Source organism: Neophocaena asiaeorientalis, unplaced genomic scaffold, assembly GCF_003031525.2.
Source record: "Neophocaena asiaeorientalis asiaeorientalis breed wild unplaced genomic scaffold, Neophocaena_asiaeorientalis_V1.1 scaffold828, whole genome shotgun sequence".
Classification (NCBI taxonomy): Eukaryota; Metazoa; Chordata; class Mammalia; order Artiodactyla; family Phocoenidae; genus Neophocaena; species Neophocaena asiaeorientalis.
Genome location: NW_020175443.1, coordinates 1,629,687 through 1,655,509, shown reverse-complemented (window position 1 = coordinate 1,655,509; position 25,823 = coordinate 1,629,687). Strand labels below are relative to the sequence as shown.

General features: G+C 49.6%; 1 protein-coding gene across 3 annotated transcripts in view; it reads right to left on the bottom strand.

Moving 5' to 3' along the window:
* The window catches only part of OSBP2 (oxysterol binding protein 2), a 145,254-nt gene that overhangs the window by 54,483 nt on the left and 64,948 nt on the right, over positions 1-25,823 (bottom strand). The window contains exon 1 of one of the 3 annotated variants that reach the window (XM_024767996.1): positions 11,319-11,397. The exons of the other annotated variants lie outside the window; for them this stretch is intronic. Within the exon in view, the coding sequence (XP_024623764.1) occupies positions 11,319-11,397 (79 nt within the window). Of the gene's footprint in view, positions 1-11,318; positions 11,398-25,823 lie in introns of those variants that run through there. 3 annotated transcript variants of the gene reach the window in all.

The following is a 25,823-nucleotide window of genomic DNA, read 5'->3' as shown; positions in this document are numbered from 1 at the left end:
TGGAGGATAAATTAGCAGTTTGGGATTAGCAGATACAAACTACTATATATAAAATAAACAACAAGGTCCTACTGCATAGCGCAGGGAACTGTATTCAGTATCTTGTAATAACCTATAACGGAAAAGAAAAATGAAAAAGAATATACGTGTGTGTGTATAACTGAATCACTTTGATGTACACCAGAAACTAATACAACATTGTAAATCAGCTATACTTCAATTAAGAAAAAAACAAGCAGGGCTTCCCTGGTGGCGCAGTGGTTGAGAGTCTGCCTGCCGATGCAGGGGACACGGGTTTGAGCCCTGGTCTGGGAGGATCCCACATGCCGCGGAGCAACTGGGCCCGTGAGCCACAACTACTGAGCCTGCGCGTCTGGAGCCATGCTCTGCAACCAAGAAGCCGCGACAGTGAGAGGCCCGCGCACCGTGATGAAAAGTGGCCCCCGCTCGCCGCAACTGGAGAAAGCCCTCGCACAGAAACGAAGACCCAACACAGCCAAAAATAATAAATAAATAAAATTTTTTTTTAAAAAGCAGCTCTGCTGACAAATTCTACCAAACATTTAAAGAAGAAGCAATACCGATCCTACATAGACTCTGTCAGAAAATTAAAGAGGAGGGAATACTTTCCAATTCATTTTATGAGGCCAGTATTATTTGATAACAGAACCAGACAAGGACATTACAAAAAAACAAAACAACAACAAAAACTATAGACCAATATCCTTCATGAACAGAGACATAAAAATCCTCAGAAAGATATTAATATAATCCAGCAGTACATAAAAAGGGTAATACATCTTGATTAAGTGAAGTTTATCCCAGAAATGCAAGGCTGGCTCAACATTTAAATATCAATCAATGAAAGACAACCCAATTAAAAAATGGGATTTGAATAGACATTCCTCCAAAGAAGATATACAGATGGCCAATAAGCACATGAAAAAATGCTTAGTATAATTAGTCCTTAAAAAAAAAAAGCAGAAAATAGGGACTTCCCCGGTGATCCAGTGATAAAGAATCCACCTTCCAACGCAGAGGACGCAGGTTTGATCCCTGGTTGAGGAACCAAGATTCCACATGCCGCAGGGCAACTAAGCCCACACACCACAACTACTGAGCCCGCACGTCACAACTACTGAGACTGTGCCTCAACTAGAGAGCCCACGTGCCGCAAACTACAGAGCCCAGACGCTCTGGAGCCTGCACGCTGCAACTAGAGAGAGAAAAGCCCTCATGCCACAACTAGAGAGAAGCCTGTGCACTGCAACGAAGATCCTGCGTGCCGCAACTAAGACCCAATGCAGCCAAAAAAAAAAAAAAGCAGAAAATAATATGTTGGTAAGGATGAAGAAAAACTGGAACCTTCCTACTGATGGGAATAAAAAATGATACAGCTGCTTTAGAAAACAGTTTGGCAGTTATTATATAACCCAGCAATCCCATCCTGCGTATACACCCAAGAAAAATGAAAACATATGTCCATACAAAAACTTGCACATGAATGTTCATAGCACAGCAGCATTATTCCTAGTGGCCCCAAAGTGAAAATAACCCAAATGTCCATATATGCATGCAATGGAATTATTATTTGGCAACAAAAAGGAATAAAGTACTGATACCTGCTACAACATCTGAGAACTTGTTAGAAATGCAAATCTTCAAGCCCTACCCCGGACCTACTGAATCAGAAGAATCTGGGGGGAGGGCCAAAATATAAAAAACCAATATAATTCATCATATTAACAAATTTAAAAAATCCATGTGATAATAATTTCAACAGATGCAGGAAAAGTATTTGACAGAATTCAACATCCATTCATCATAAAATTTCTCAGCAAACTAGGAATAAAAGGGAATTTCCCCAACATGATAAGAGATCTGCAAAAAACTTACACTTAATGTACATCAAAATGTATATTTGTGGGTTTATGCCTTCTTATTTCCTCATGTTTTGCTATATTTTTCAATTATTCTGTAGATGCGAGTCAGACCTAATTCTTATTCTCAGGGAATTCAGTGTTTTATGATCACACCCCCAGGGACCCCTAACACTGGAATACAAGTTGGAAGAGAGGCACTTTAAACTTTCAGTCCCCTTGTGCCACAACTGAGGACCACACTGAGTGCTTTGGCTCTGCATGAGGCTGTTCCTGGGACTGTCTAAACTGGACAGCTTGGTGTCACATGAGGGATGGTGACAAGTTCTAGTGTTAAGAGATGTTTGTAACAGCTCACAAACCGGAAAGAGCTCAAGTGGCCATCAACGGGAGTATGGATCAACTATGGTATATTCGTACAGTGAAATAAATATACTAAGCAATGAAAAAGAGCAAACTTATGATGCACGTGACAACATGGATGAACCTCACAAACATTAAGCTGAGTGAAAGAAGCCTTGCACAGAAGAGTACATATTGCATAATTCAATTTATGTGAAGTTCTAAGACAGGCCAAATGAATCCGTGGTAAAATCAATCAAAGCAGCAGTACTTCTGGCAGTGGGGTGTGGACTGCCTGGGAAGGGGCCTGAGGAAACCCTGGGGTGACAGACATGTCCTGTATCTTGACAGCTTCTGGGTTGCAAAGGTGCGTGCACACACTTATCAGAACTCAAACGATGATTAGTGCAATCCACGATATGAAATATTGAACTCTGATTAATGATATACATGCTGAAGTGTTTGGGAGGGGAAAGAGTACTGATGTCTGCAATTTACTTTGAAAAGCATTTTAAAAATTAAGATTGGCTGATGGATAGAGGGATGGACAGAAGGATACATAGGTGATAAAGTAAGTATAATAGAATGTTAATGGTAGAATCTAGGTAGTGGGAATATAGGTATTGACTACACAATTCTTTCAACCTTCCTCTATGTTTGCAATTTTTCATAATAAAGTGTTGGTGGGGGGAAACACTGATAAGGGAAGACTCGACCTACCACAGGAAACATACTTTCCAACTACAATAATCATATCAATGTGGTTCAGATGCAACACTAGACAAAACTAGCGCATGACAAAGAAGTCACTGACTTGCAAGAGGCTAATAAATTGATGAAAAAGATTCAACCCCCTTAGAAATCAAAGATATGCCCATTAAAGAATGAGATGCCATTTCCAATTCTCAGCAGGTTTCAAAATGCTATTAAATGCTGATGCGGGTGTGTGGTGAGACTAGCGCTGGGCTTGAGTATTTACTAAGGCTGTGTGACCAGGCAAATTCTGTCTGTCTCTGGGTCTCAGCTCTCACACTTGCAAAACTGGGGTGCGGGGGGATCTCAAGCCACCTGGGGCTCTGGGTGAAAGAGACCAAAGAGACTGACAGAGAAGATCACCCAGACACGTGGACACATGGCACAGGTTCTCAATGCGCCGTGGTTGTCATCTGAGGTTATTTTTATGCAATGGAATTACAGGCACTTTTAATTTTATTCTAAATGCTTTTTCTTTACTAAATTTTCTGCAATGAGGATGAATTATCTTTGTAATATGGAAAAAATGTCAAAAGTTATTTTAACCACCAAATGGCAATAATCTCATCCAACTGTGACAGTCAGGGATTCTATGGCTACATGATTTTCCTTTGTGTGGGTAACTGAATGTTTCTCAGCTCAATGTGAGAACTCTCACATCGACACCTTCCTGATTCAATCATTGAAAAATGTGGAAAACCCCCACAAGTATAAGGCCACATTTCCCATGAGAGTAAGAGCTAAATCAAGCTAAGGGCCATTTAAGAAAGCTCCAAACTCTATGCAATTCATGGGGGAGTAACTCCTGGAGTGATACTTCTGCTGCTGCAGCCGGCTGGGCAGCCAGCCCCAGGTGCCCGTCGCCCAAGGAATGCCACTTCCCAGATGACCCACAGGATCATTTCCCCTCCTATGGAGACCCAGCGTCCCCTGCAGAGTTAACACCCACCGAGGAACTGCTGCTCTTTGGGAGGGAGCTTGAGGACTGTGACCTGGGGGACAGCCTGGCATTTCCAATTAACAGCAAGTGCAACCAGCCTCACTGATTATCAGCAGTTATCTGCAGCCACAGGGATTACCAGTTTCTCACTATATAAGCAGCAGCTCCTCCTAGCCCCAGGCTGGCAAGGAGAAGGCTTCGGAGGTAAGGTAAGAGAGAAGTGGGTAAGGCAGAAGTGAAAGCTCTAGCTGGAAAAAACAGCAGGAACTGTTAAATATTCAGGGCAGTGAGATGACCAAAGCAGGCAAAGGTGAGCAGAAGGGCCAGCTCTCCACCAGAAAGAGCCACCAGGGGTCAGGGTGAGGTGAAAGTGGGCACAAAAATGACCACAGAGGGCTTTCCTGGTGGCACAGTGGTTGGGAACCTGCCTGCCAATGCAGGGGACCCAGGTTCAAGCCCTGGCACGGGAAGATCCCACACGCTGTGGAGCAACTAAGCCCATGTACCACAACTACCGAGCCTGCGCTCTAGAGCCCGTGAACCACAACTACTGAAGCCTGTGCGCCCTAGAGCCCGTTCGAACCCACAACAAGAGAAGCCGCCGCAATGAGAAGCCCATGCACTGCAACGAAGAGTAGCTCCCGCTCGCCACAACTAGAGAAAGCCCGTGCGCAGCAATGAAGACCCAACACAGCCTAATTAATTAATTAAAAAGAAAAGAAAAGAAATGACCACAGAGAAAAGGACAACTCACTCCAGGGCTAAATAGACCAGAATGGGGCCAGGGGGTGGAGGGGTGCATGGCCAGTGTCGGTCAGGAGCAGGGGCTGCAGGTGGCCACAAGTGGCCCCATGTCAGGAGCCCACCCATACCTGGATCTGCGTCTGGAGTGGCCCTTGGGAAACCTAACAGGTGGATTCAGCTCAGTCAAGCAAGCCACTTCCAAACTCTGTCCACTTCCAACTAGATGACTCCAGAGCATGGGGCAGGGTAGCCATCACAGGCATATGACCTGTGCAGTCACAATAAGGCCCCAAGTCAGAAGGGTCCCTCCCTTGGTTTAATGCTCAGCTGTCTCCATCTTGAAACTTAATAATTTTTGAACAGGGACCCCCATTGGTTACACAGCAGAGCCTGCTAGGGGATGACAGTTCCAGGGACCATTTTTCTGAATCCCACCCACCAAAGAAAGCAGAGCAGTGCAAGGGTCCCAAGAAGTCCTGTCTGGTTTGGGTTCCAGCCATATCCGACATAAACCAACAAGATTTACTATGCTTCCCTTTGGGTTTCCACACAAGGGCAGGAGAAGATGCAGGTGGCAAGCCGCAGGGGGGTAGACACAAATAATAACCAAACTTGTGGGGAAAATTCATCCTTTTTTGGTTAGTCCATTGCAAATTAAAAGACTAACAAGGCACAATTTTATGCCTGGTCAAAAAATACTCTCAGAAAAATACGAATGCAGGGGAGGTGGAGAGAAGCAGATCTCTACACCCAGCCCTGAGAGCATCATGGACCAGAACACTTTGGCTGAGGGTGATAGGGTGCCAGAGGGAAGCAGTCACACCCCTTGCCTCGGCGATCGCACTCCTGGGTGTGTGTCCCGGAAAGAAACAGCAGAGAAAATGTTCACATGCCACAAGACTCTCAGGCGGCAGCTTGGCTCTGGTTACAATCTGGGAAGAACCGAAACGTCTAATAGAAGGAAAGCCTTTCCACAGCCATTCAGCGGACACACATTAAGTTTGTGATAACATGGGAAAGAGCTTATGATGTACAGCCATGTGACAACAGTGATGTTTTTGTATCTCAATGATGTAAAAAGGATGTTCACATAAAGGAAAAACACTGACTAAAAATAGAGACCTAAAAACAGTGACATGAGGGGTAATGAAGTTATGGAAACACCATGATCTTGAACATCTGGAACTGATGCCTTAATGGTAAATAACCCTTAAAAACACTGAATGTACAGGATGCAGAGGACAGGCCCAGATGAAACTCAGAGTTTGGCAAAGAACAAAGTGTGTGTGTGTTGGGGGCCGGGGGAGGCAAGGTTGGGGAGGGGAGTTCATGAAGCAGCAGAGCAACTGCCAGATGGTTAACAAGCTAAGAGTCGAGCTCCAGGGACCCCACCCCATGGGAACTGTGCTGCTTCTAATGTAAAAATATCCCAGGCGGAGGAATGTACCCGGGGGCTTGGCCGGCTGTTAGTTCTGCCCTCTGAGGAAAAACATTTGTCCTCTAACCAGCTCCCACCTATGGCCACAAGGATGCAGGGCACGCCAGGCCAGGACGCAGAGGGCTGCCCAGGTGGGGTTCCATCCTCCGGCCTTGCCACATCGCCTAGCCTGAGCAACTACTATTCCTGAAGATGTGCGTCAGGCATAAATCAACACACACGTCAGAGGGAAACAGGACAAAAAAGGAAATTTATCTTTGGCAGCCCGAGGCCCATAACTTCATCTTTATTCATACTGCTCATCTATTTGATCAGATGCAGCTGCCGGTCTAAGCTGACTGGCACTTTACAGGAAAACCAGGTGTCGGGGGACTGACTCGTGTCCACAGAGGGCAGTGCTGCAAGATTTAGGACGCTCCTGGATGAGGTCAGAGGACGATGTACCCACAGCAGACCTCTCAGTCTTGGGCAGGAGGGGCCTTGGGGCTCAAGCCTGACCCCGTGCGGCCAGTCTCAGGCTGCCCCTCTCTCCACAGTGGCTTGGAGGCCCCTCTCGCCATTTTGCTCCCCACTCAGCTTCCGAGGGCCACTCTGAGTCTGGCTCCCACTTTGGCCTCCTCCAGGCCTCATGCAGGGTCACCTGGCTTGGCCTGGCACCCGGGCAGCCCATTCATTCTCTCTTCGCCTGGAGGCGACAAAGGTCACTGTGTTATCCTCAGAACCAGCCAAACATTGCTCCTAATACATGTTTATATAAACAGAGCTGTTGCATATGGTTGAGCAGGTTGTGCACTGCACAACTCTAGGAGGCACCATTCACCACAGACACTGGGAATTTGTTTTTATTATAACACACATCCAGCAAATTAAAGAAAAGAGTATTGCTCTGATAAATCAGAATATGACAACATATTCTGATTCTTCCACATATCTCAGGATACATAGAAGCAAAAGGTCTTGAGGAAAAAAGGGTGCCTTTTTCTAAAGATGGGCACCAAGTGGGCCATCACAGCCCTGCACACCCACCCATGAACGACAAACAAACCAGCTCCCCGGAGAGACAACGTCATCCCCCATATTCCATTGGGGCCACCGATGGCAACAGAACCCTGGCCGGGGCAGCTTGGGGCCTGTCACAGCCTTGTCATCCCCACGCTGCCAATGTCCTCCTCGCTGGCAGCCTGCTACCCAAGGGAACGGCCGCAAGCGGACGACCAGCTCCTACTCTCTGCCTCCCCAAGGCAGAGGCACTCCAGATCATGGCCCTCTTTCCTCTAGAGCCCTCACAGCCCGGCATAGCCTTCCCTACCCTTCCCTCCTCTCCTCCCCTCCCCATGCCAGTAGCTCTCCACCCTCTGTACCTGTCGGCCTGCACCCGCAACACAGTGACACCCACACGCTCAAGTGTTTGATTCTCCCCCAAACAGGAGAGAATCAAACACTTATGCTCCCTCCACCCGGGGCCAGCCTGCATGCAGCCCACCCCTTAGCTACCTGCCCACAGAGGGCCTTCTGTGCTGGGTGCCCTGCCCACCTCTCTGCCCCCAACAGCACCTTCCCTCAGAGCCCAAGGACTCCTGTGTGCCTCAGCCTGTGTGAATATGCTCAGATCTCCTCTACACGGCATTCCGGCTCCTCCTGTGCTGAGTTTGGCCAGCCAGGGCTGTCCCCCACCATCTGTCCCTTCCTGGGGGGGCACAGGTGTGAGGGATCAGAAGGACGCTGGCTGGGTTCCAGCATGCCCGGCCCCTCCGGGCTCAACTCCTGTCGCCTGGCTGTGGACACTGTGGGTCCTGCACAGCTGCTGGGCCATTTCTTCGCACAGAGTGAAAGACTGGCCAGATTTTCTGCTAAATAGAAAAGACAAATGCTTCTGTTTTCTCTTACCATTTACTGCTCTTCACTCTGACTCAAAAGCAACCACACATTTGGAACTTCCCTCTGGCATTTAGCCTCTTTCAAGAAGGAATCCCCCCAAATCACCACATTCTACAATCACCGGGTTCTGCCCCAGAACTTGAGCCCCCAGCCCCACCTGCTGCAGCCTCCACTCAAGCCAGGTTCTTGGGGAGTCCAGATTCTCTGTCTACTCATCTCTGATCCCTTCCTGTTTCCCTGACACATCAGCCAGTCTTTGCCAAGCTCAGTTCAGCTTTCTGCAAAAAGTGTGGCCGATCAGAAGATGGAGGCTGGCTGGTGGGCACCCAGGGGCTCCCTGAGGTCCCAAATGAGAAAGTGGGGCCCCCTCAGCAGTGTCATGAGCCGGGCCGCACAAGGCCACCTGGCCCTGACCTCTGCTAAGTCTACCTTGCCAGGGCGAGGTGTCCCTGTTTTCTGCAATGTCAGAGCTTTGCATTCCAACCAGAAGAGATGCAGAAATCCTACACACATCTGCACACACACATGTACACACACAAAGGCAAAGAAGTAAGCCGCCAAGGGCTGAATTCAGATGTTACAAGAGATCCTGAAAGGGCATTTCCGCATTTGAGGCACCTGGCTCTGTCTGAAGCACAGAGAGAGGGACACAGATAAATAGACAGACTGACCAATTAGTAGGTATAGACACATATTACCTAATTTCAACCTCTCGGCCACCTTGCCAGGTAAATCAGTTTAATGCCATCCTTTAGATGAAGAAATTGAGAATCAAAACGGCTCAGAAGCTAGTTGAAGGTCAGGCAAGCGGTGGGGTTTGAACACGACACTGCCTGCTGATGAGCAGCCTCCTGTCAACGGACTCACCGGCTCCTCCTCCCACGCCCAGGTCCTTGTCAACCCACTCCTGCTGTCATTGACAGGGGTGGGGACAACTGAGGCTCACAGAGGGGCAGGCACTTGCCTGTGGTCACAAAGCCCAGCAGCAGGGTCAGGACAATAACCCAGGTCCCCTGGCCCCCCGGCTACACTGTGGGACCCCTAGAACAACAACCCGTGTGAAAAACCTCCATAAGCCCAGATGCTGTCCTGCCACTGAAGTGATCATTGCCTGGACCTCAGTCCCTAGTCCCCCGGGGCAGGCAGCAAGCCCAGTTCCCCTTCAGCTTACACAAAGATGGGCTCAGGGAAGGGACGCAATTTCACTGGAACCCTTTTCTAGCGGAAATTTGTCTGGAGTGACCTCTCATTTCAGTATCCTTCAATGTGTCTGAAAGGAGGTGCGAGACCAGTCTCACCCTGTCTGCAAGCTGGGGATGAGGGGCCTCTGCCTGTGTCTGCCATGCGCATGATGTGAGGGGCCAGGAGGCTCCCACCTCCCAGGACTGACAGTTAACCAGGCCTCCCAATGCCCCCATCTCTGCCTCTCTTGCTCCTCTCTCTTTAGCCAGCAAGGTTCACAGGCATTTTCCTGCCTACAGAAATACTGCTTGGCTTTGAAGAGTATGTAAAAAACGTTTTTTGGCCAATATTTAAAAACTGAGAGATATCCAGTTTCTCCTGAAAACTCCATTCTGGCCTTCCTAGGCCCAGCTTCACACAGGGTGCCCAAGGGAGACACTCTGCAGTCTGCCCATGGGGCCTCTGACGCTGAGCCGAGTCCTGGCTGCTCTTGCGTGCTCTGTGGGCTCCTGGGCCTCCTCTGGCCAGCACAGCGAGTCCTGCTCCAGGCTCTGCTCTAAGCACTGTACCAGACATACCACCTGCTGAGTTCCTCTTCCCCAGACCCACCGTGCAGAGTGGATCACTGACAGGAGGAGTAGGAAGGCCTGGCCTGCAGGGCTCTGGCAACCAAAGAGGCTACCTTGTCACCACTCTCGAAGTACAACTGCTCTGGTCACCTGAGCTTCCAGACAAAGATGAACATCCCTCCTACAACCAAGCAAAAAGCAAGTGGATACCAGGCCCAGTGCTCTTAGCAGCAAATCTTCTGGAGAACAGCAACCAAGAAGACCATCAGGCAGGCCGGTAGACGAAATACAATTTTAACACCTAACTTTTTCTGTTTTTTTCCTAACTCCAAAATTTACCCTCAGAATAAATCCATCCAAATTGATAACAGGAACATCATTTAAACTTTGCATAGAGAACATAACTGCATTACAAATGACATTATAGCCAAAATAAAAACTGGAAATTAAGACCAATCTTCTAAAACCAGAAGACATATTTTAGACAAAGTTCACTTGCAAGTTTCTTTAAAGGATCCTTAGGACAGAGCTGTAGTATCAGTTCCCGATGAAATAAATTTAAAACGTGTACAACGACTTTGATGCTGTTTTCAGGTGAGCCTGCAATGTTAAATGTGGCTCAGGCACTGAGGCTTGGAGTCGGTGCTGGGCCAGGGCCTTCGGAAGCCATTAGTGTGACCAGTCAGCAGGCAAAGTTAATGACAAGGTTTATTACAGATCAGAGGGTGTTAATTCCTAAAAGGAGCCAGTTTCTAATAAATTGGTGTTAAGTGAAATTAACTCCATCTGTGTCTTTCAGGTCTACAGGGACAAAAAATCCTAATTTTTCTCCAGTTTCAAATTATAACATAAACTTTCATTAAGGAAAACGCAGCAAGTTTCACTCACACAAAATCTCCAATAATGATGTTCAAGCATCAGAAACTGCACAAAGGAGCTTTAGCCTATAAGACCGCTAAGATTTTTTCCCCCACTGCTGACAAAGGGCTCTCAGGCGGTTGCGCCTGCACAGCCTGGAGCTGTCATTCAGGACCACCATCCCTGGGGGCAGCAGCTTCAGGGCTCGTGCTTGCTCAAACCTAGGCGGCCACTTACAGTGACTCGCCTCATCTGTTGCAGCTTGCTCAGAGGGCAAAGGCGAGGGGGTTGGGTCATGCACTGAGCATAGCCAACACCCAGGGTGGCCCCTGGAAGGGAAGAAGCCCTTGCGGGCAAAGCAGCAATTCTGCCTAGGCGCCAGGGCATGCGGACCCCAAGCCGACCCTGGGGAAGGAGAGGTAGGTGGGAGGATTAAACAAGGCCGCCACTTCCCCCTTTTTTCCAGAAAGCTCTGGATTATATTTTGGTTCGTTTTTGCAGAGATTAATCAGACGGACAGGTCTGTAGCCGAAGCCCCGTCTCCAAAATACCCCGCGCGTAAAGCGAGTTCGGAGCTCACGCCGGCGGGGTACGGGGACTGGGGTTCCCCGCGCTCCCCACGCCGCGAGGGAGTGACATCAGAGGCTCGCGTGGACTGATCATGCAGCAAGCCGGGCGCCTGGCGGGCGTGAGCGGGGAGCCGGGGCTCCGGGCGGAAGCCGGGCAGCACTAACCCTTCTTAAATTTATTCAGGCAGCCGGAGCTGCAGAAGGAGCGCACGGAGGCCGTCTCCCAGCAGCCGCGTCCCTTCATCCCCGCGGCAGGGCGGCCTCGGAGCAGCCGGGCGCTACATGGCGCCGCGCCCTGGGGGTTCGCAGGGACGCGCGCACAGCTCGGCGGGCCGCCTGGCGGAGGCGGCGGACGCTCACAGGTCCGGGCTCCGCGTTACCACAATGCACCACTGCCGCCCGACCGCCGCCCGGTGCACGAGCCCGCTGAGACCGTTAACCCCATAGGCGCCGCGGGAGCCGGGCACAGCGCGAGCAGTGCGGGGGCCGCACCCTCTCCTCCCCCGGTAGAGCGGTCTCCGCCCGCACGCCGCCTGCTCGCCCGTGCGACCTTCCCAGGACACCTGGGACCTAGGCGCCGGGCAGGCCCCCCATTTAAACGTCATATTCTAATACAAACACCCGAGCGAAGGTGCCGCCCCCTGCAGCAGCGGGCTCGGCGTTGCTTTATTTCAAAGGTAAAGATGCCCTTGAGAGACAAGGGGCAAGTGGGAAATGGGGATGACCCGCCCAGGGCCTGATGGTGATTCCAGGAAATCGGGGTCACCTCTAAGACCTGCTGTGGAGGCTGGCGCACCTGTATCCCGCCACCTGCAGCCACCTGTCTAGTGTCAGGGAGGAATGCAACAGGCGGGGCCCCAGGGAGCCCGGCCCCCTTGGCGCTACTACCACAGGGCTGTGGGTATCTGGGGACAAATAAATGTCTCCACCCAGACCTCTCTGAACACAACTCGCCTGTCCAGCTGCAGGACCTCTCCATGCGATGTCTGATGGGCATCATAAACCTAATTGTCCAAATCTGAGCTCCCCATGGCACTCTTAGACCTGTGCCTCCACCCTTCCCCATCTCCCCACCTCAGCTAGTGGCAGCACCATCCTCCTAGTTGCTCTGGACAGACACCCTGGAGTCATCCTTGACTCTTCTGTACCTTAGACCCACCTCCACGTGGTCAGCACATCCCCACAACTCTGCCCTTAGATTACAGCCAGGATCCTGTCCCTTCTCACCACCACGCTGCTGCCACCTGGGCCTAACGTACCCTCAACCTGCCTGTGGACTCTTCCAGAGCCTCCCAGAGGGTCTCCCACTTCCACTCTGGCCTCCACCGTCTAATGCTCAGCGTAACATCCCAAGAACACCTACTCCAATATATGTCAGACTCTGTCACTCTTCCCCTTAGAGGTCTCCAAGTCCCCAAAAAGGCCCATCCAGTTCCCCTCCCTCCTTCTGCTCCGGCAACACTGACATTTTGGCTTGAACACACAGTAAAGCAGTCCAAGCTGAGACCAGCCCCACTCGTTGGCCTCTGCCCCAACCTCACTGTGCCCTACCGTCTTGTTTCTCCCACTGGACTAAGCCCTAGGACTGCGTTCTAACCATTTTCCCCCACCCCCAACCAAGCCCTCCTCAACACTGCCACCTCTTGGGAGCTCAGTCCATGGAATTTATCAAGTGTAATTTACTGAAACCAAATCAATCAATTTTCACCAATTTAAAGGTTTTCAAATATACAACAAAGTTCCTGTTATAACATGCAATAGACTCAGGGAAGGTGGTGTGGGGTCATTACACTTCCCTTCTGGACCTTTGAAGCAACTGGTACTTCTTCCACCTAAAGAATAAATCCTTAGCGATGGTGTCAGATTCACTGGCCTGGGGAGGATAAGACATTTAGCCACTCTGGGCCTTGGTTTTGGGGCTACAAAATGAAGAGCATAACAATGGTGCAAATGGTCACCTGTGACAGAGTGCTCACCAGTGCTAAGCGCTGGGCTGTGAGCTTTACCTGCATTCCTTGAGTTTCTGTATTTAAGCCCCAAGGATAGGTTCCTCAAACACCCTTTTTACAGATGCGGAAACTAAAGCTCTGACATACCATGACTTGTGCAGGATCAACATGCTTGGAGCCAACCTGTTCTGGCTGACCTTGGAGGCCACACCCTGAACTGTGCTCTGCGGGGTCCCTTAAGCAGAATGCTGCTCCTGGTCCCCAGGGGCCTCATGAGGAAAGATGAGGTGAGACAGGAGCATCATGAACATACAGGTGGCTTTTATAGGATGGGCATGTGCAGTAAACCCAGGATATTGAACCAGACCCTGGAAGCTGGAAGAATCTTTCAAATGCAGAGCCATGCCCTCCGTCTCAGAGCTGAGAAAGGGGGAGGCAGAGGGGCTGAGGACCTCGCATTGCCTTCACAGCGAGTGAGCACTGGGGTCAGTGACCCTGTTTGCTTTGTCCACCCACCCTCACCTAAAGCCATGGCTGGCCGACAGGAGAAGATAGGGAACAAAGCATACTGGGGGAGGAAACTAAAATAGTAAAGAAAAATACAGGAGAAAATCATGCACTCCTACCAAGGCAAACACATGCACTATTTCTTCTTTCTACATAGTTCTTTTACACTGTAAGTCACATCAAACAATGACCAGATTCTGCTCATGTGAAATACTTAAAAATCTATAGCCTAGCTTCACAAGTACTCAGAGGGTGCCAATTTGTCCTTAAAGAAGGAAATACATTAGCTGAAAAGTCTTAGTTGACCCAGCAGTGAGAAGGCCAAGAGACCAAGCAAACGATGACCGGTGGGTAATTCCATCCATTCTGCTGGCCACCCTGGGCCCCAGGCAAGTTTCCCTCCTGACCACGTGCAGGTGAGGCTGAACCCCAGCTCTGCACTTCACCCATTGAGGGCATCTCCTGAACAGCTCCAGATGTATGGTCCCCAACACTCAAATGTGACCTTCTAAAACCAAGCCACTAACTCTGTGACCTTCCTGAGGTCCACTCACCCCAAATACCCTTGTGCTGGCAACCCCTGGAGGCAGCTGCAACCTTCCCTCTAAGCTCTATCCGACCCCACATCAAGACCAGTTGATTTGGTCACTTTAAAGACTTTGATTTGGGACTTCCCTGGTGATCCCGTGGTTAAAACCCCACGCTCCCAACGCAGGGGGCCCAGGTTCTATCCCTGGTCAGGGAACTAGATCCCTCATGCTACAACTAAAAGATCCCGCATACTGCAACAAAGATCCTGCGTGCTGCAACTAAGACCTGGTGCAGCCAAATAAATAAATATTTTAAAAAATAAGTAAATAAATAAAGTGTTTGGTTTGCTCTCACGCTGACGGTGACCACTTACCTCATCACATCCCACCCGGGTGGCAGCGGCAAGTCTTAGAAGCCAGCCTCCCCACTTCCTCTTGCTACTGGAACACTGTTCATCAGACTCAAGTTCCGACATGTTTCCTCCTTTGCTCAATAATATGGTGCACACACACTCAACTAAAACTCATACACACGCATCCGTGTATGTTGGTGGGTGGGTGCAGCTGTTGCCCATCCCAGTACTGAAGGCAATAGAGGAACAGGCGCCCAGAAACTGGCGTGAGGCACTGGAGGGGAGGGGCACGTGGCCGTGGTCTATAAGAACCACAAGCACGTCTACACCTCCCACCCAGTGTGAACAAGGGGAAAGGAGTACAAGGCTCTGCATCCAATGCCATTTGTTGCAAAACCCTAGAAGCAGCCAAGGAGCCTAACGGCAGGTGAATGCTTAACTCATCAACTTCATGGAATATCACGGGACCATTTGGAACCACATAGTATATATGTGATGACTTTGCAGAAATAAGAAACTGTGCTTAAACACAAAATGCTGAGAGGAAAAAGGCAAACCATGCAATATAGTTATAATTGTGTGAAAGCTAGGCATATATGGAAACGTTAAAATAATATGATCACAGGGAATTTTCTAAAGTCTGGGCTCCCAGAATGCCCAGGGCTGCTTCTTTCCTTCCCAGGACCTAGCATGCTCTGCTGTGGGTTCTTGTTTATTTGTCTATTTCCCACACCAGACTGTGAACTCCTGAGGGCAGAGACTGTGGTCTTTTCTATTCTCAGCCTCCAGCGGGGCTCAGCACACAGTAGATGTGCACTGAATGAGTGAGCCCAGGAATAAACAGATCAATCAACTGATCAATGAATCAATCGATGAAAGCAACTTTATCACTCATAGGAGCCCTATTTGGCTCAATCTACACACCCATACTGTCTTCTGGCCTCCCAAGCCTTCCACTGCTGACCCCGCTCCCTGTCCCCACACAGGGCATTTCTAATGCACAACACCATGCAGCCCCATCCCCTCTGCACCTCTGCCCTTGTCTGGACCTAGACTGGACCTCGCAGAGGTGAGCACAGGCTTGGGAGTCCTGCAGGGGCAAAATCTGACCTGACATGAGTTGGCCACTGCTTTAAACCAACGTGGACCTCTGGTTCCCCCTCTGGGCCTCAGGCTCACCACTGATGAGGGGCTCAGGCCCACAGAAGAGAGGTGCTGACCTTCTCTGTGTTGTCTGGAGGATCAAGTTCTCCAAGGGTCTGTCTAGCACACACATTCCTTGTGGGGATATCTTATGAATGAAGCCCTTTAAGACAGCAGTGTTCTAAGAATAGCCATGCATAGATGCTGACTGCCATCATCATTAATAAATGATCCTGCAATGAAGGCAAAGAATTAATTTGAGAGAAATTTATGATAATGTGTTGCTAAGCAATTAAAATAAACTTCCGAGGGGAAAAAAATTTTCAATTTATCATTGATTATTTTAGAGCAGAAAAAGGGAATGGGGGAGAGTGCACCATTCAAATCAGTTTGAAAGAAGGTAAAGATGAGACAGATTCCACCAGGGACAGTGCCTCGGCCTGACTCTGCCCACATGTGCCCTCTGCTGCGAGGGGCAGCCGAAGAGATGGGGGTCACCTCTCTGGGAGCTGAGCCTGCCGGGCTTTGCCTTGGGGCAAGCGAGGGGCTATGCTGCATCCTTGCACATGTGCTAGGAAGAGGTGGCCTGCCCTCGGACCAGCCAGAGAATTAGGGTCAGGTCACAACAGGTCGCTCTGAGGACGTGGCCTCTTCTCAGACACTTCTGCTCCCCAGAGTGGCTGGCCCATCTGGCCCCACTCCATTGCTTATGTCCGTTATTGACCAAAAGGCCTTTTGCTTGTCAAAGTCTAAGTACTACTTTTACCAACAAATCCCTCAAGACAACCATAGAAGAGCTGGGATTCCCAAGGGATTAATATCCATTTGTCTAGTCTCCAATTATTCCTTTAAAAAAAAAAAAAGAAAAAGAAAGTGAACAAAAAGAATTGAAAATACAAATCCATTGCAGAATATTCCTCCTTCTTTGTTGGTTATTTAAGGAGTACAAATTAAAGCCGCCTTGAGATAGGTACTCTTTTAAGTATATTAAAATGGTCAGAAATGCATTTAATTAACACCTAATGCCGGTGAGAGTACAGTGAAGCTGGCGTGCTCACTCGTTGGTGGCATGGAGCATCGTAGGCTCCTTGCAGAAAGAGACATTCTAGCTCATCAACGCGCCATGATGATACCGCTGCCCTTAACCCGGTAATCCAACTCCTGGGAATTTTCCCTCAGGAAACAATTCAAGAGAAGCAAAAAGCTTTCAGTACAAAGGCATTCATTGCATTGTTATCTATAATAGTGCAAATGGGAAACTCAAATGCTCAACAATTGGAGGATGATTGAAATCATTAGAGTACTTCAACTCAATGGAATATTACACAGCCATTAAAGTGATTGTTTTAGACAGGGAAACTGTTAGCGATAATGTGGGGTGACAAGAGCAGAGCATGAAGGGCCCTCTTTAATGTGATACCAAAGCTGTGAAATACAATTGTATGTGCAGAGGTGGGAAGGGAAAGGAAAGTGCAAAAATCAAAAACAGTTTTGTGAGGTGTGAGGTTACTGGGGAGTTTCCTGTATTCCAAATGCTCTTTATCTCACTGTGTGATCTTTCCCACAACAACAACAAAAAGTGAACAAGCTACATTCAAAAAATTTAATTATTATTTGAAACCCTTTCCTGAGGGGACAAAGGCGGTGCAGGAGAGTTGGCTGGGAGTAGGTGCCCTGCCCAGGGAGCATGAGTTTTGAGGCCACAGGATGGCGGGGACACAGGCCAGTGACCAGTGGGCAGGAAGTCAAGGCAGTGGAAGCCAAAACAGTCCTAACATCAGTCAAGCTGCCTGGGGAGGCGTGGGCTTTAGGGGTCTAATGCATGGGGCTGAGTTTGGATCTGCAACCAGCTCACTGGGTGACTGGAAACAAGTACAGGAGCCTCTCCGAGCCTCACCTCCACGATTCTCATCCAGACACGGGGCTGTCTTCCTGTTATGGGCTGAATTGTGCCCCCAGATTCATACGTTGAAGCTCAAACCTTCAGTACCTCAGAATGTGAGTATGTTTGGAGACAGGGCCTTTAAAGAGGTGATTAAGGTACAATAAGGTCACACATTGGGCCCTGATCCAATATGACCAGTGTCCTTAAAAGAAGAAGAGATTAGGGCACAGATCAAGGGATGACCATGTGAGGAGACAATGAGAAGACAGCCAAGGAGAGAGGCCTCAGGATGAAACCAATCCTGCTGACACCCTGACCTTGGACTCTGGCCTCCAGAATGGTGAGAAAATTCATTTCTGTGGTTTAAGCCCCCCAGTCTGTGGTATTTGGTTATGGCAGCCTGAGCAAACTAATACACTTCCCTCTGCAGAGTCATGAGGGTGACATCACCAACGTAGGGCAAGCACTCAAAAAACACCTGGGAAAAGTCAGAGGCAGGGTCCTGGAACCCTGAAAACTTCTGACCTAGATGAGGCCTGTGTCAGAAGATTGGCTCTCAGTGTCCACCAATGAATTGGTTTAACTGAAGTTCAGAATGGCTGTGAAGCCCTGAAGACAGCTTCTCCCATGATCCTCACGGCAGCTGTGGTGAGGTCGGGCAGGACAGACAGCACTGGGACACAGCTGGCAAAATGGAAGTTTAGTGAAGTTAAGGGGTTTTGTTCAAAGTCAAAGAGTAAGCACAGACCAGAGCAGGGTCAAGAATGCAACATTTTAAACCTCCAAGCTCCTTTTTCCCCACTACTAAAAAACAAGCCTCTGATTAACAGATGTTACATCATAAACGTTTAGAAATTCCATAGCACCACAGGCACAGATAAGCAACAAAGAGAAAATACTTGCAAAATATATAATCAACAAAGGAGAGATAACCATAACTTAAAATGAGCTCCTACATATCAGCATTAAAAAATACACACATCAAAACAGTAAAATGGCAAAGAATATGAATATACAAGTCACAAAATGCATATGATTGGTCAATAAACAGAAAAAAGTATACTCAGTCTCATTGGTAATAAGGGAAATGCAAAACAGAGCAAGGAAATGCCTTTTCATTCACCCATCAGAGTAACAAAGAGTAAAAAGAATGATGGGGTAGCCTTTGTTGACAACCCACACTGTTGAGAGATGTAAATCTATGCATTTTGGGGGGCTGACAATTTGATAGTGTCTGTTGATATTTATCATGGTCATGCCCTTGTAACTTAGCAATTCCACTCCTAGGAATCTATGCTTTGGAAAAATTTACACACATTCACAAAGATGCATATACAAAAAGGTTCACTACAGCATCCCTGAAATAGTAATAAAAGGTAAAGGAACTATCCATGAAGAGGAAAATGATTGAACAAATTATGATACACTACAGAGTTCCATGCTGTTAATTTAGAAATGAGATACGCCTATTTGTACTGACATGTAAAGATCTCCAAAATATATTGGTAAGGGGAAAAGCAAGCTGCTTATCAATATGCATGAAATGATCTCACATATACATGTAAGTATGGATGCATGGGTGCCTGTGGACTTACATGGCTTTGTAAATGCATGGGGAAATCTGGGAAAGAACCACTGTTAACAAATGGGTGTGTGTATCTCTAGCAGGGCGTGAGATGGAGGGAGGTGATGAAAGACGACTACATTTTGTCATATATTTTAGAATCATATAAATGTTTTACAATTTTATGTTTCCTAACCTAATCTCTCAACAAATTACCATTGGAAACAGTACACCAGAATCAACTCCTGCTCATGTCGAAACTTATGGGACCCTACAGAAGACTCTCTAATGGTGGAAGGTCAGGCACAAAGAAGGTACATAAGGAGTGAGTCTGGGGGCAGGAGGGCCCAGAAGTCACATCAGAGAAACCATCACATCAGTGCACACAGACCAACCTGGCAGGCAGCAATCAGAGAGGGGCTGGAGCATTTGCCGCACCCGTGGCACAATCCCCATGAGGCGGAGGAGCAGAGCCGCCCATGGTGACGGGCCCTGCAAAGAATGGACACAGCTGCAACCAGGCGTGGGGGGCATCCAGCCAGGCTGCAGGCCTCGCCCCCCCACCCCAGCTACCAGGCTGCCACAGACACTAGCTGTGGCTCGGGGATGAGGCCCAGAAGAGGCCACCAGGTAGGTATCCAGGCACCCACCTGCACTCACCCCGCCAGGCCTGCTCTGGGAGAGGGGTGTGGTAGGCAGTGTAGACAGAAGATGCAGGGAAGGCAAGAAGTGACGGATGCACTGCTGCTCAGAACAGTCATCCCTGAACACAGCAGCTCTGTCTGATGCCTTCTTGGGGCCCTTATTGCGGCTGGTCCCAGTCACACCAACTGCCCCCTGCTTCCTGGTCCTGCTGCCACACACCCGTTATCCTCCAGCCTCCTCTGTCCCAGCTGTCAGTCCTTACCCCTTTCTTCTTCCTGCTCCATGCTGGGGACTGGGTGATGGTGTCCATGGCCAGGGTGCCGTGTCCCATCTCCCTGCTCATGTTTCCCCATCTGTACCGTCGGAATAGGCCTCCCCTCCAAGCTCCAGACCTCCATGGCCACCTGGATGTCCCCCACACTCAACCTGTCCCCAGCTGAGCCCAGCATCTCTCCTCTGCTCCCTCATGACAACCTTTCCCTCTCCAGACATTTTTTTCTGCCCTCAGGCACCAGGCTGGAAACCTGAGGGTCAGCTCCTGGGGTCTCTCCCTCTCCTTGAGTCCCTACATTCAAAGAGCCCCCAGGTCCTGATGATGTTAAATTCAGCTTAATTTGCAAATCCATACGCTCTTCTCCATGCCTTGGCTCACTTCCAAGGTCTCAGCTTTTTCTTTTACCCGTTCTGATCCATCCTTCATGCCGCCATGTAACCTTTTACTGAAAACACTATCTGCTCCCTTTCCATGGTTCCCTGATACCCACAGCAGCAAGTTTAAGTTCAAACTCCTTGGCAAACCACAACCCACCAGGAGCGAAGCCTTGTGGGCCTCAGCAACCCCCTCCTTCCCACTCCTCGGCTCCACCAGCTGCTCTTCCCTCCCATGCTTTTGTTCGCCTGGCCCGGGATGCCCTGCCTGTCCCCCACCTTGGCTGGCTCCTGTCACCTCTGGACACTGGGGTGTGGACCCCCCTAAGGGAACCTTACTGACTACTGTCACCCCAGAGAGGAGATGGAAAGCTGCTTGGAGGAGGGCCCTTCCTCAGGGTTCCCATCACATCTGTGTACCTCTCTTGTGCACTCATCACACTGACTCAGAAGGATCTTGTCTGTCTCCCTGCAGATGGTCAGCACCTCTAGGGCCAGGAAGGGCTTGTTCTCACTGTATTATTTTTCTTCTGGGAGGCTCCAAACAACAGAAATGTATTGTCTCACAGTTCTGGAGGCTAGAAGTCCACAACCAAGGTGTTGGTAGAGCCATGCCCCTTTGAAGGCTGTAGGGAAGGTTCCTTCCTTTTCTCTTCTGGCTTCTGGGAGCCCTTGTCTCTTCAGGCATTCTTTGGCTTGTGGTAGCATAACTCCATCTTTACATGGCCTTTCCCTGTGTGTCTGCCTTCACATGACCTTCTCTGTGTGTGTATGTGTGTGTCCATATTTTCCTCTTTTTGTAAGGACACTAGTCACATTGGATTAGGGACCACCCTCTTGACCTCATCTTGATGACATCTGCAAAGACCCTATTACCAAATAAAGTCACATTCACAGGTATTGGGGGTTAGGACTTCAACATATCTTTTGGGGTGGGGGGACACAATACAACCCACAACCCACTCACTTTGGCATTCCTGGTGCCCAGCACTGAACCTCACCTGTGGCAAGGCTCTTCTGACCCCTATGAATGGATGACTGAGCCAGTGTGCTCTGGGTCCAGGCAGGGGATGAAAAGTCTGGGCGGGAGTGCATCTTGGAGGAGGGCAGCTCTGAAGCTGGGCCTGGAAGAGGTGGGAGATGGAAGGGACATGTCCAGGCGTTGGGAGGAGCACTGCCCAGGAGAGGAAGGAGGGCCGGGTTGCACAAGAGGCCTTGGCTCTGCACTCGCAGTGCAGGGAGCTGGGCCAGCCTGAGGCCGAGCTGAGGCATCTGCCCTCATGCCAGAGGCAAGAAGTGGCCAAGGCAAGTTTGTCAGGAGAGCAGTGACAAGAGTAGAACCAGTTCCTGAAAGGTTAATCTGCCTGAAGCACACTGGGGCAAGTCTAAAAGGGGCTGCCTGAAGCAGGGAGGCAGCTGGCCAAAGGACCTGGCAAAAAGTCAGCGGATAACGAGGAACTGAATCAGAGCAGTGGCAGCATGGCCGGAGGGAAGGGACAGAATCCAGAGAAAGTGTGGTAGGAGAACAGACAGAGGACGGCCTGAGACGGCAAGGAGAGGAAGGAGTCGAAGCTCATGGGGGCTGAGGTTCAAGGTGGAAGACTTAAGAGGTTGGGGGTCAGGGACTGCAAATGGCAGCCTAGGAAGAACAGCGTGCTCGCAGGGGCTGCGATCGGTTTATCCTCATGAAGCCGTTCAATTAAAAAAGCAAGCTCACAGGTACACTCATTAAGAAACCACTGAGATGGGGCATGTGTGCAAAGCAGCTATAAGAGACCCACGCACTTCGTTAAATAATTCAAGTTTATGGGCGAGAAGGATGTCTTTTTATATCGATGCCTGGTGCCCAGGCTGTTAGCAGCAGGTGTTTTTAGAGAAAGGCCTCAAGCCAAGGGAACTAGAAACTCAACTGAATAACCTTTAAATTACCTCATCACCCGAGGAAATGAAAATCAGTGCAGTCTGCAAATGCACCCATGTGCCAGCAGAGGCCAGATGGAGCTGCTTCCCGGTCAGGGGAGCCAGGGGCCAAGGGAGCTGCCCACCTCAGGGTCATCTCTGGGATCGTAGAGGTCCCTGGTCTTAGGAAGCCCTTTCTGACAGAGCCACCAGCAAATCGCAGGCTCCCCAGAGAGGCAGTGCTGGAGCGGTCCATTAGGGGGCCCTTGCCCTGGGAAATGGAATAAAGACCCCCCCTTCCCATGGATGAGTCATTCCCTCTCAGGGCCTCAGGCTCTTCATAACCTAACAGGTCAGCCTCAGCCTTGTTGATTTCCAAGGACCCTTCACCTTCCAGCTCTGCTCACAGCCGAGGTGCTGCTGTCCCTGTTGCCAGATCCCAAGCCCCACTCCCGTGTGAGGATGAGCCAACCTGGCAGGCCTGGAAGGGAAGTCTCGGACACTAATCCCTCCCTACTGGGACTCTGTCCGGCTGACCCTAACCCCTGCTCATCATTCCTCCTCCTGCTGCCCAGCAATGGGTGCTGTCGCCACAGTGTGAGGAGGGAGCACTGGATTGTGAGCCTGGAGATCAGGGTGACTGCCCCTTTCTGTGCCATCAGCTCCCCCATGGCCCTCTCCTCCTGCTGGAGAGACAGGGGCCACACAGTCAGACCTTGGGCACCTGTGATCTAACCTCTCCTGGCCTCAGTTTCCTCATTTGTATCACAGGCGTGGTAATGGTTCATATCTCACCAGGCTGTCATGAGGATGGAGGATGGACAGGAAAGCCTGGCCTGGAGTGAGCTCCCACCCAGTGTTAGCTGCTATAACCACGGGGCCTGGGGCACAGACGCAGGAGGAGAAGACACACGTTGTTGGAGGAAAACCGTGTCTCAGAGAGAGAGAACCTCAGGGGGAACAGCAGCAACCACAAACCCTTTCCTGGAAGGGGTTTCTCTGAACAGAGAGCCCTCACGGCCTTTGGCATTTAGGCTCCATTCCTCCAGGAGAGAACAGTCCTTTTGCCCAAGCTCCACCACTGCCCAGCCAATGTCCCTGGATGACAGCAGACCCAGGGACAGTCCCCACCTTGGGAACACCACCTCCAGCAGGACCAGGCTATCCCAAGGCAAACTACTGAGTCCTTTCATGGCCCTCATGGTTTGATACTGAACACCACTGTGTGGAGATTTTGTCTCAACACACTCACATTCTCCTAATAACCGGTAGTGGCAGACTATGGCAGGAGATAGTCAGGATAACATGGAGCACCTATAGTCCCATGCTAAGTTTACATACCAGGGAGCTGTTACTTTCTCTATTTCACAAATGATAGAACTGAGGCTCAGAGAGACCACATCATGGCATACAGTTAATAAGAGGGAAAAAGGGAATTTGAACTCAGATCTCTCAATCTACAAAGCTGCGCCTCTTTTCACTTCTTTACACAGCACAGCTCTTACACCATCCCTAACACCATTCTACCTGGAAACCAAGATCAACTGGTTTCACCAAAATAAAATTTGATCTATTGCTAAATATTCATCACTACATCTTTACTTTCTGCCTTGGCCTTGAGAAATCCAGTCAGAAAGGTTCAGTTCCTACTTTTCATGCCCATTTTACAATTGTGCATAGATGCAGGCTTGCACGTGTTCAACCAAGTGCAGGACTTCTGAGCAGAGACTGTGAGCTGAATCTAGGACTGTGCATCATCCAGTCAACCCTCAAATGTTATCTTCTTCAGTTACAGAGAACTTGAGCCCACCTTAATTATTGAAGAGGTTTTAAGTTGTTCAGACTATGAATAAAAATAGGTAGCCTGATTGCATTACAGGTGTGAAGCATGCTAAAAATATACATATACCCCAACTTGATCTAGTTACGGAAAACTTTGGGGCTATAACTGTATTTTCAAAACAAACAACATGCAAAGCTCAAATACACTGTTTTCCCAAAACAGAAGCAATTGTCTGCTGCATAGCTGGCCTGCCATTATATGTTTTGGACTTCATATTTTAATGAAACAAGGATGTCAACAAGGATGTCAAAGTACAGTTATGAGTCAGCCATCCTTCCAGACAATTACACTCTACCAAGGTTTATTCATCTGGCCAAAATACAAAATGTTTACATGATAGGAAAAAACCTACCTACCCAAAACAAAAATGCTTCTGGGTGGAAAAAAGCGATCAAGAATAATGTAAGTCGAGGATATGTCAGATGTGCAGTTACCATACTTTCCCCCTTATGACCTTTCCTCTCTACAGAACACTGGCCAGAGACACATGGTACTTGGGTGGTCTGCCGTATGCAAGTAATGCTAGCACATCCTTGGCATGCATTTCCATCAGCACTGCAGCACCGCTGCAGCTCACACTGACCCTAAAATCGGCACATCATCTCACACATCTTTTCCACCTCTCTTTCATTTCATCGGCACTGTCAGGCACCCGATGATCCAAGGAAGCTGCCCACCAGAGTCATTTCTGATGCCCACAGCTTAGGCTAGACAGACGGAACAAAACACAGACCTCAGTCCTCCAGCATGAGTCTGTCGAGATTTAGAAGCTTCATTTACATCCATCAGGTTAGAACAGGCACCTCACACAGCTTGGAATCCAGCACAACTAGACTTCTACATGGTCCCCTTCTTTCCAGCCCCTCACCTCCCCAACACACCAAAAGTCCTTTGTTGAGGCCATAAAGCCCCCCAACAGCCCGCCCATCAGGTTTTAGGAATCAAGAGGTCTGTCTGACCTTGCCAGGTGATGGAGATGGGAACCGAATGCTGGTGGGATCGAAGGCAGAGGTGACCCATCAAGTTTAAACACATCTCCCCCTTCAGCGGATGGCTGAGGCAGGAGGTGGGCAGCTTTAGCGACGGAGGAAGCCCAAGGCTCCTCTGACTAGAAAGTTGCCCAGCGTGACCTCAGACTGCTTACTCAGAGGCACAGGCCGGCTGGAGAAGGGCTTTTACTGTGACAGGCACCACCAGAGTTTAAAATCCCCTTTGCGTGCTGGGAAAACACACACACACACACACACACACACACACACTCCAGCAGGAAGTGCTGCCCAGTATCCACTCCAGAGCGCCTCTGCCTGAGTCCAGTTCACTCACAACAGCCTGGTGCACTGTGACACTGGCCCCTGAAGCCCTGGCCATGGCAGCTCAGGTGCCTAAGGAGACTGGAGGAAGGCAGGGAAAGGACTTTACGTCTCACTTGTAGCCCCAGTGAAGGCTCAAGCCTGTCTTCTCTGCTAAAAGATGGCTGGCCTCTGTCTGGGCTGAATTCCAGTGGCCAGGCTGCCCAGACCCAGCCCCCTGCACAGAGAGGGGAAGGTGGTGTTCCTCTGACAATAGCCTGGACAAACAGCCCTTCCCAGTGCCATGCAGTGAGCTGCACCCAGGGTTAGGAGGAGGACATGCCTTGTGACTGTCCTTAGACTTCTGGATTAACCCTTTGTCCCCTGGCTTGTGAGGGCAGAACTCTCTGCCCTC